General features: G+C 37.2%; 1 protein-coding gene across 1 annotated transcript in view; it reads left to right on the top strand.

Annotated features, from left to right (window-relative positions):
- The window catches only part of LOC122797634 (otoferlin-like), a 1,687,021-nt gene that overhangs the window by 1,384,915 nt on the left and 290,078 nt on the right, over positions 1–12,028 (top strand). The window contains exon 32 of the mRNA XM_044066178.1: positions 11,289–11,459. Within this exon, the coding sequence (XP_043922113.1) occupies positions 11,289–11,459 (171 nt within the window). The remainder of the gene's footprint in view (positions 1–11,288; positions 11,460–12,028) is intronic.

Consider the following 12,028-nt stretch of genomic DNA (forward strand, 5'->3'; position numbering starts at 1 on the left):
GCATGATGATGGCAGACAAGTGGTCAGTGCAGCATTTTATTCAGTGGGAGTTAACCTTTAGCTTGCCATTGTGTCTCAATGTCTGTTCTCCCATCTTCAGTACTATTCAATCCAATCTTGCTAAATCACTTAATATTAGGCAACCAGACAGTACAAGACAGGAGTTGATGCATCTGTATATCCCTGGCCATTACTGTCCTGATTTGATTTGTCTGAATGATATCTGAAACAGCAAATTTACAAGTTGCTGTGACTGACATACTCTCAAGCTACTCATTAAAATATATTTACAATTTGCCTTTCAGTTTTTTGTGTATACTGCTATAGCTACAGCTGCTACTGCAAGCAACATATCAGAGTTACAAATTGCTATTCCACACATACATAGACTGTATGCTGCTGTCTTTACAGATGCCACCAGAACATACTCATTAATGAGAGTTGCAGTCTCTGATGTGTATTCTTATTGTATACATTCTTTTCTTCAGAAGTGCCACTATATCTCTTGGAAGAGCCACAAATTACTGCCAACAAAACAAAGCAAGGAAGTCTGTCATTTTGACACCTCTGCCACCCAACATATCCACACTCTGTCATCATAATTAAGGAGGCAGCTAGTAAGCTACCAATCTAAATGCTTGAATGATAGTCTGAATATAACTCACATTTAATATTCATCTGTAAATTCAGGTCCAAAACCCCTGTTTTAGTGATTACCACCAGAATGGCATACACTGTATGTCTGCTGATAGCTATGGCTAGATGCCATCAAACTTTCAACACCAGCCACTCACCTTTAACACTCAATTACTCATTTAAACAAAACCATCCCTCAGAAGCAGAAACGATGGTCTCTTACTTTGCTAGTACAGAATCAAATTTATAACCACAATCACTCATACATATTCACCAATCCCTCAAGCCTTTTACCTTCCATTACCCCTTTTACATCTATTCATTACAGCTAACAGCTATTAAGGATGGATCAGAGGCATCAAGTCCAGGCTCTACAGTTTCATATCAGTTCCCCTGCAGATCATTTATGTATGTATATATATATATATATATATATATATATATATATATATATATATATATATATATATATATATATATATATATATATATATGGGTCTAGGACACATGCTCGACTAGCATATGTCCGAATCACAAAACATCGAGCACACATACATGATAGCGCTTAACATTGAAAAGTGTTTCCATGTATGTGTAGTTCAAAAACAAACCCCACACCCCCCTACTTTATTATTCTCATTCCGAGATCACACTACAGTGGGGAAAAGGGAATTTTCCCTTACCTGCACTGTAGTCTGATCTGTGAAACAGGCACACATACACGGAAGTGCTTGTCGATGTTAAGCGCTTTCGTGTATGTGTGTTCGATGTTTTATGATTCGGACATATGCTAGTCGAGCATGTGTCCGGATCCCATCTCAAACCTTTATCACCTGGCCTGTTTCATTCCATATGAGATGTACTAATGTTTTTAAAGAAATTCTGTAGAAAGAAGTAGCAGTGTAAACAAACTGACATTCAGATCAAAAGAACCTACTCTGTATAAACAAGCATACCTTCAGGAAAGGACATAATGCAGTTACAGCTGTACTTTCCTTTTCAGCCCTGGCATATATATAAACAAAAAATGGAAGTCTAAGTGAAGCCATTTTCATTAACCTGGCCAAGGCCTTTGACAAGGTCCCCTTTACACAAACTCATGCAAATTCTCCCATATTTTCCAGTTCGTTATGGCTATCTATAATGATTCCGCAATATCTAGAAAACCAGCTTATTTGATTTGCCTTTCAAATATCCATCACCAGAAAGCCAATGCTGATTTGTATACCATGGCCTAGGACTCAGTATTAGGTCGACTTGTAGTTGCAATAGATAGCAGCAGCATATCTAGTTCACTAATCTTTAACGAGGATGGCTTAGTGATGTCATCATCCAGTCAGTAACACGTATATATTCCGTACAGTTTGACTCAAACCATTTACACTCTGTTCAGCTATTTAGCTACATAGATCATCATAGGATGATAGGATCATAGGAGGTTACTAGGCTAATGGCCCTGAGGCCCTTACAAGCCCAGCCAAGTTTTTCCCTCTTTTAATGGTGCTATTAGTAGATTTGACTCAACACCTGCTGCCCCTGTCCAGAAGGATGTGATTCCCCGTCCAATTTTCCAGATTACTAACGAAAAGGGTCAGTGAAGGGTTCTGTTTTACTAGGATGTGAAGCTTAATCCAGAGAAAAGGGAGCCTCTAGGAGATGAACCTGTTTCTCCAGCAGGTCCTGTTAATTTTTCTTCTCATATTAAGGTTGCTAGAGTGGGTGCAGCATGTACCATCTGTCTTGTTAATGCTTAGCATTTCCATCAAGGCAGAGACTGCAGTTGCCATATGGGCTAAGCAGAGATAACCCCTGAGTAGTCTGTATGACACAGATTACAGTGAGACGGATTTTAGTCCATCAGCATAGGACAATTTTTGAATACCCTGAATTATTGTCTGTAAGGTACCTGTGAGTTCTCTCCAATTGTTGGAGGTGCCCGATAAGGCACATACCAAAGGGTGCACTGTACTCTGTAATTGGTCTAATAAGGGAGGAGTACAAGGGGGTTATGACCTCTTTTTTTATGGAGGCAATACCCTTATTGATGAGATAGGCAACAGAGAAGGCTTTCCTTACTACTATGGACACATGATGGTCAAAGGAGAGGTTGCTGTCAACCTCTGTGCCCAGATCTCTTACCATGGTTTGGGTACTTAGGTGTTGTTGTTAATGTGGTACTTTGCAGGGATGTCTCCCTTGCTGAAGGGGATGATGATGCACTTTTTAACATTTTACTTGAACCCATGACTATGGCACTAATCATTTGTTTGAGTAAGACCTTCCTGGAGGATGTCAATGTCACTAGGGGATTCAAGGATCGCACCCAGTTTGCAGTCTTCTGCAAACTTTGTTAGCCACACGCCCTTTGTTCTATGAATCAAGTTCTCCAAAACAAAGTTCAAGATCCTAGGAACGCTTACAAAATGAAGTCTTATTAGCTCCTTTCCCGAAAAATCCCTCTCCCTCTCCCTTTCATCTCCTATTAGAATTCATATAATAAATAAAATAGGCATGCATTTGGGTGACTCCAAAACTCTTTCAAAATTTTTGTCAAGAAAAATGCATAAATAAATAAAAATGATCATTTCAAAAGTTTCATATCAAATAAACAACTCCATTCAGTAAGCGCTTTCATCTTAAGCAAGACTTCATCAGACTCATTTGTGCTTAAGCTGTTTAAAATTATAGGAAAACCTTAATTTAATTCAGCTAATGTGGTGACAATATTTGTTTCATCCACATCTAAATTACTACATATCCTTTTTCACTGTTTACAGTGGTACTGTGCATCTTATTTTTTTCAGGCATGTGCAAAACTGAAAAGAAATATTGGATGAATAGTTAAACAATGTAAAGTGTTTTCCTTTTTGATACCGAACAGGATAAAGACTGACTTTTTATTTTATACATTTGTTAACCAGGTAAGCCCACTGGAATGAAGTACCTTTTTTCAGGGGACACCTCGGAGTATTGCCTTATTAAGTGGGCCAGTGGAAATGGAAGGAATAAACCCTGCATTCTGAGCTACAGGAAACAGCTTGTTAAAACCTCAGAGCATTAATCCTGAGAACTATTTTCAAGATATTTGCAAATGTTTAAAAGCACTAAGCATTGTACTATAATCACATGATATTATAACTGACTCATTGAACAGACTAGTTTAAATGTAAGCAATAGTCAAGCACATAACTCAATGTGTGGTTTGAACAACATGATAATTATTGAATTCAGTAAAAAAACATGAATATTTATTGAGTGACAAATTGTAAATATAGTGGGAATAAATAGCTTTGTAATTAGTATATCTAACGGATATTCTTTCAGACTGTATACCTGTTATGTTTTCCAACAGGTCTAAGGGGATATTCTGAAAAGTTACAGTGAGGGTTAAGCCCATTTTACCCCTTGCAGTAACCATTTATGAATTAGAGACCGTCCTACTGCAATGCTGTAACATGAAGAGCCTGGTGCAACACTGTGGTAGGCTATGTCCATGGCCTACCACAAATGCTAATGAAGCATGTCACAGGAGGAGCCTATGCTTATTAACCATGTGCTCTCCACCAGAAATTCTTACATAAGTTAGCTTAGCTGGCTGTTTTTATGAACACAGCCAGAAGTGCACATTCACCTATTGCTTTCAGTGCATGAGATTGCATTAGGGGTAAGTCCCAGGGAGTTTAATGCACAGGTACTGGTGGGGTGTGTATGTGTGTATGTGTGAACTGTGTGTGTGTCAGTGTATACAGAGAGATGACTAGTTGCAGGTGAGTGTATGCATGTGTGTGTGACTGTGTGTCTGTGTTGTTGCAGTAGGAAGACTGGTTATGAGACAGGTAGAATAGGTGTGGGTATGGGTGAATGGGGGAGGATGTCTATGAGTGTAATCAGTGAGGGAAGGAGGGTGTGTATGTGTTGGGGGGTTGTAATACCTGTAAACTTCAAGTAAATCCAGCAATACTGGGGAGGCACTAGACACCAGGGATTTAACCCCACTTAAAATAGTTAATAAAAAACAGCTATGCAGCATGAATGATGTAAGGTGTGAGGGGAAACATTACAAACAAGTGAAATTAATAGCAGCATGAAGTATGTATCAGATAAGGGGAGACAAGACAAGGCATATCAAATGAATAACAGTTTCAAGTACGAAAGGTGTATAGGGCAGGGGGTGGGGGGCACTAGACACCAGGGATATTAACATAACAATAGTTTTGAGGCATGAAGGATATATGGGGTGGAAGGAGGTACATTAAACACCAGAGGCCCTCAGTAAATTGCCCTAACACCTTTATTAAAAAATGGGAAAGATGTTCAAACCAGTACCTTTTGCATGACAAGCACATCTTCATCACATTATTACCCTAAGTAACTTAAAAAGGGCAAAAAGGCATAGAACCCCACACCTTACTCCCTGAAGCATCTTGTAAGCAGCACTTCAGTCCTCTGTGCTATACTTTTAGATCATTTTATAAATAGTAAGTATCAAACTCTAAAATCTGGTGTGACTGATTGCGTTGGCCCATAAGTTATGCAGGACAGGGCAGATATAAGGCAAAATCACTGATGTTCTAAAAAATCACGGACATTTTAAAGAGATGAGGATGTGTGCATGTGTTGGGGGGGGGGGCTGCCCTACCTGTCAACAGCTGTATTTATGATTACCAGACAAAGCCAGTAGAGGCACTATATGACAGCAGGGACATTTTTAAATATTACACCAGTTCCCTTAAAAAGTTAATAAAAAAACAGGTCTGCCTACATGATGCATTTTGTAGACAACATGAAAAATGAAACTCTAATGTTTAGCATTATTGACTGACTGTAATCATCCATGATTTACAAGGGGCAGGGGAAAAGCTAAGAGGATGCATTAGGGATGTCCTGTCAACCTAGGGGCAGGTAAGGGGTATGTTGGTGTGTGTGTGTGTGTGTGTGTGTGTGTGTGTGTGTGTGTGTGTGTGTGTGTGTGTGTGTGTGTGCACGTGTGTGTGTGTGTGTGTGTGTGTGTGTGTGTGTGTGTGTGCGCGCACGTGTGTGTTTAGATGAGGGAGGCTGCCTCTACCAATGCAATGCATGTAGGACCAGAAGTTCTTACAGCAAAAAAGTGCTGATTAGCACTCATAGTAATTACCAACAACTCAACAGCATGCAAATTAGCTGATGGTGAGATATTTCCTCATTATGGCTAATGTCTCTGAACTGCATATTCCATGACTGCAGAAACAATTATTTTGGTTTTGCATCCATGTTGGAGTTCTTTCTGAATACCACAAAAAAATTTCTAGTTGGAGCATTCAGTTATACTACTAATCTTTTAAAGATTTCCTGGAAAGACTGTCATCTCTAGCAAATGCTAACAATTATGCAACTGCAAAGTAAATAAAGTTAATGGCATAGCTGAATTAGTTAAAAATGGTATGGCCTACTTTTACATTTTATTGCTTATTCTGTTTCATAACTATTCTTTTGGATACATTATATAAGGTTTATGACAAAAAAACATATTAGTTAAACTATATACTGAGGCATTCATTTTCTCTATTTTGGGTTACATAAGGCCACAAATGGTCTGTTTAATAATGCTAAAAAATTGTAATTCCATGTGTTCTCATTATGTATTGCTATTTAAACACAAGGGAGGGGGTGTTCAAACAGAATGATAATATTGCTGCTCTGTGTTAAATAGCACAGAGTAGTGTGATGTTGCACTGTGAGGTTCAGACATGCAGAAATGCAGACATACAGTAGATGTCAGCGGGATGTTGATGCATAATGAAGTCTCACAGTCACTATGCAATTGAGTCAGTAGAACAGAAGTGGTTGACACCTGCATAGCACACCTCCACAGGCAGATGTGTGCAGTTTGAGCTACAGGCCTGAACATGGTCACAACAGTGATAAGTATGGTGTAAATGTTTAGTAGAATGGCTGGACCTCAAAGTCATACACACGTTAATTTATGTCATTGCACACGACCAATTTGAACTGGGCCCAATAACATAGAACAGATCTGCAACACAGTGCATCATTACTATACTTCAGAGACAATTATTGTGAATTATCCCAACAATATAGTTGCTGTGCTATGAGCCCTGCTGCACCAAGATAAAACATGTAGTCACCATTCTATGGGATTGCACATTACAGCAACCAGCTGTAGAATATGGGAGAAAGTGGACATTAAGTTATAGTGACGTATAGGAAAAGTGGCAGCAAACTGCATTAATGGAAATACATACCACATTGCAGTCAGTGCTCTACAGTGTGTGGCTGCCAATGCATTTGTCACACAGTGGCTCTTTGTGTACACTAACACTGAGCTGGCCATGAAGATGTTTGGAGAGGTTCATACTGAAAGGGTACAAAGAATGGCCAGGACAGCTTGGAATCCAGGGGAAATGTGAAGCAAACTATGGCATAGAGAACTGGTGGGGCAGCCTGGAGACCTGGTGGAGTAGCGGCACAGAAGAAAGGGAGTCTTAGCCACAACCCTGCTATTTGACTGTCTTTATAATGTAGCATAACCAAAGAGACAGCAAGGGATGCTAATAGGGATGCTTACTGGCAATCACCTAGTTATCATTAAGTGATCATTTGGATGCAATCCAAAGTGAGCTGTTTATTGTCTACCTATTGTATTGCTCCCTCCCTGGGAATCACTGCATTCTACTTTAATTTGTCTAATACAGTACTCCACTTGTTTCAGAACAGTCCCCAAGATCTACAAATGGAAATGCAACACAATGTCATGTACTGAGTGGAAACTTATTGTATACTCTTAGATGAACTTTCTGCTGTTAATAGCTTCAATTACTTGTATCTTCCAGAAAAAGTGCTCTGTTTCATTTAACTATATCAATATCTGCAAACATTACTGTGTTAATTGTTGGATGGGTGACTCAGTTATGTAATTGTTTATATGGTATCTAACCCTATGTAAGCAAGTGGACCTTTATTTGGTTTGATGTAATACCCTGAGCTAGGGTATTTATTTGGAATTTTTGAGGAGAATCAGCTAGTTTATTCTGGATAGACGAACTAGTAGTTATGCACGAGCATCATTAATTATGCATGGCATACTGGGTGTAATACTGTATTAAAAAGTGCTGGCTTTCTACTTTCTACTGCAAATAAAATAAAATCTGTTTCTTGGAAATTAAAATCAAATCCCATTATGTTAGTAGTAAGTCTGCTGCTCATTCCTGAAGAATTAGTTTTATCTTTAGATTCTGTGTTGGACAACTTACTTGTATATATCCCATGGATTAGACAGTGTTATACAGCTTATTACTGTTGTATATTAAGGACATATTGTTATATTTGTCACTGTACCTGTGCACCAGAAAGTACCAAAGATAAATACGCATATAAATATGTCCCTTATATGTAACAGTAATAAACTATATCTGTAATTGTTTATTTAGGAATGATAGTAGCAGATTCTACATACAGGTGTAATTTGTTCATAGGGAAACATGCATTGTGGCAAAGTAGCAGACCTACCTGCAACATAATGGGATTTGATTTAATTTCCAGACATTTTTGGTGCTTATTTGCAGTTGATAACAGAAATTCAGCACCCATTTAATTTAGTCTTACTGAGTAGTATGCCATACATACATGCTTAATGAGGCCCATTTGTACTGAATGCTTCAGAACATAATTAAAAGTGAGAGCAAAGAGAGAGAGATCAGAATAACGCAACCATGCAGTCTGAGCTACAAAGTTTGGAGCAGATTTTTTGGAGAATGCCTTCTGCTTAAATGAAAAGCTATGCAGATGTGCATCGGATCTCTGTTAGAATGCCATAGTGTTTATACCGGTTCCCTATTACATTGTCAAACTTTTAAAAGTTCGAATGCTATATGGTCGAACCCATATTTTTGAACTTTTAAATGTTCTAACGTGTTAACGGAAATCTCCGTTCAGTGCGGAAAGGGAAGATTTCCCTTTACTGCACTGTAGTGCGGTCTCGGAGTTGGTATATTTATAGAGTGGGGGGTGTGGAGGGCACAGCCGTTAGGTAGGTTTTTCCTGTTTTTTATTTTTTTTTTTGTCGTTTTTGAAATTTTAAAAGTTCGAACATATGGGTTCGACCATATATTGTTTGAACTTTTAAAGTTTCGATAATGTAATATGAACCCTTTATACCACCCATGTAAAGGAATGAATATTTATAGTTACTTTTGCAAATTTTGAGTTAATTGTTTTATATTGTAATCACTATATAACATCTTAATCACTAAGAGTTGTACAAGATCTGTCATTCAAAGAAATGTGTTTTGCCGAGTGTCATCTTCATGGTCTTGATTCTCCAAAGTGTCTAGTTCCCAAATGTGTTATGCATTGTTTGCTGTACTGTAAAACTGCAATACATGTGAATACTTCCCTGTGTCTGTGTGTCAGCAAAATTTGTTTATTTCAATATTGAAGGTATGTGAGTAACATTCATCATGTGAGAAGCTGCAGAAATGACATTTTATGATTTTTAACTACAGGTGTGACGGGTTATGTTTTTTATCAACTTTATTTATTCATCACATTGTTTAATTGTGATGTTCCCTGAAATAGCAGTGAAAAGAATCACAGTAACACTTTCAGTTTTCATAGACATGCATTATAGATACAGCTTCCATCACAGATCTATTGTTTTACTCTTGTGCATTAGAATATATTCTTATACATTTCAGTTCCTACCAGTCTGTTTATGTTAGTCATCGGTTTGAGCATTATTTTATATATATATATATATATATATATATATATATTTTGCTCACAAATTCACCGTTTATTCTTATGAAAAGTACTTCATTCATCATTTATCGTTCTCATCTGTAGATCTTTATTTATTTTAAAATATTCAATACTTTGTTTACAGATGCTTACTATCTGATTTCCACTTTCATTTACTTAGTTTTCTGGGCATGAATAACATGAAACTTAAAAAGGTATTTCTGTATATTCACATTCCAGCTCTAGGCACCAACTCAGTAGCATCAGCTCCTTAGTTAATATATGTTCCCCCAACAACTATGTCAAGGCATTCTGTAGGGAGTCCTTAAACTTGGATAACACCACACATTCCCAGAAAACATGTTCTTAGCGTTTTCTTTCATTCCTTTCTCATCTCCAACATCTGCCCTCCATTAAATGAAAATCCTCTGAAGCCTACTTGAAGTAGAAAAGTGCCTATGTAAACATTTCTCTGCAAATATTCTAAATCATCTAGACTGTATTGCATACCTTGATTCCTGCTATGGCTCAACTTATTAATGTGGTATTTGGTAGAATATTATTGAAGGGAGTATCGGGTTCAAATCTTCTGAGACCTGTCTTTAAACTGATTAGTTAGAGCAGTGGGTCTTTGCTGTTGCTTTTTGTATCAAGGTTGAAGGGCTCCAAAACCTTTGTCTGACAGAGCAGAAGACTAAATCTCTGACTTGGTAATGAACTGGTTCCTGTGCCAAGGGTACATGGTTTTAATTTTTTCACCTTCATTTGCCTACAGTCTGACCTTTAGCAACTCACTTAACCAGATAGTGCTTTGGGTCAATTGGGAATTTGGGCTAGGCTCATTAAAGGTCTCCTGGACTGCATTGCTAGTAACAACCTATGACCCTTGGGACATTACAAATTTCCTTTTATTACTCTCTTCTTATTGGTCAGTATAATCTTCTCTTCCAATCTTTTTTAGTCTGTTTTGACTGTTCTTATAATTATCATGTAGCATTTTATATGCCTACTAATTGTGCCTTTCTTAATAGTGTCTTCTGTTCATAGGACCATTAAAAATCTACCAGAGCTGATCATTCATTCAGTAATACTCACCGACTGTCTGTTCTGCCTCTCTTTCTCTGTCTGTAACTGCCAACAATCCCTGATATGGAAGGCATTTTTTGACCGGCAGGTGAATTATCTGTCTTGTTCCTTCCTAATCTGTCACCTTTCCCTTCCAGCTTATCTGCTAGCAGTAGCATGGCTGCTTTTTCAGTGTTCTCCAGTTACTTCCTGCTATCTCTTCCTTGTTTTCTATACCCTTAGTTACACTTATTGTCCTTGCACAATCTCCTTTCTCATCTTTATTATGTTATCTGCATGTCTTGGTGTTGCATGTTTTTGTGCAGAAGGGCTGAGGTAGGACTTTCTTTGAATTACAAAAGGTTACCGTGATGTACACCTAATGGTAAACTTTATGAATTCTGCCCACTGTGTGTTTTGTTTATTGCTTTTTTTAGTAGCATGTGTTACTTAAATGCTGACATCTCTTTGAACTTAACCCTTCTTTGAATCCCTTAGTGGCACATCATGTTGTTATTGTACATTGACTAAAAAGATTGCAGTTTTTCTTTCATTTAGAATATATATTTACTGTGTCGTTTAAAAAATGAAAGATTCATTAGAAACTGAAAAAAAAACTGCGGAGGAATGTTCTTGCTTTCTAAATAGCTTGGGACTTCTCATAATGCTTCCATTTCATTTTAATCAAGTGAAGAGCAATTGTATTAAACTGAACATATTTAGCTGTCACAGCTGCTCAAGTTCTCTAAAAGAAGAAAAAAGATAATAATAAATATGTCACATTTATTACAAATATACAAATATTGGGATAATATTATACTGACTGTGATTTATCCATTGATTTAATATAGGTGCTATCAGCTAACAGCCACTTTTCCTCTTGAATCTGTGCTCACGGTATCTGTGTATGACTGGGACCTTCTAAGTACTGATGATCTGATTGGTGAAACTAAAATTGATCTGGAGAACAGGTATTACAGCAGACATCGAGCAACATGTGGATTAGCACTTAAATACAATGCGTAAGTTCTATTACAATACTAATAACACTATTGACTGTTAATAATATTGTGCCTGTCGATGCACACTATAGAACACAACTTTGTGATAGTACACTTAGAGGTTTGTTTATAGAAGTGGAATTTCTTATAAAAACACACAGCAACATATTTATTGTTCATCCTTCCTTAAACATAATCAGAAAAATAAAAAAGGAGATATTCCCTATCAGTACTTTGAACACAAACACTTGAAAACAGATATGATATAATACCTTCTAGTGTATCAACATCAGTGCTATAGTACACCTTACTAACAGTTTTGTACTATATGAACCCTTTCTCAGGAACAGTGACTGTATTGTTTTTTTTTTTTTTTTTTTGTAGGATACTTAAACATGTTATAGGCACTGTACTACTGCTGAATTACATTATAACTTAAAGTATTGTATGGCATTAACTGTATACACTGTGTAACTGTGCAGTAACATAAGTAAAATATTCAGATACCTGCTTGAATTTTAAAAACATAAATAAGGTATTGGATCTATGTAAAACACTGTCATTAATAAACGGTGTAGAAGGGTTCATGT

Source organism: Protopterus annectens, chromosome 3.part1 (genome assembly GCF_019279795.1).
Source record: "Protopterus annectens isolate FY-2018-M chromosome 3.part1, PAN1.0, whole genome shotgun sequence".
NCBI lineage: Eukaryota > Metazoa > Chordata > Ceratodontiformes > Protopteridae > Protopterus > Protopterus annectens.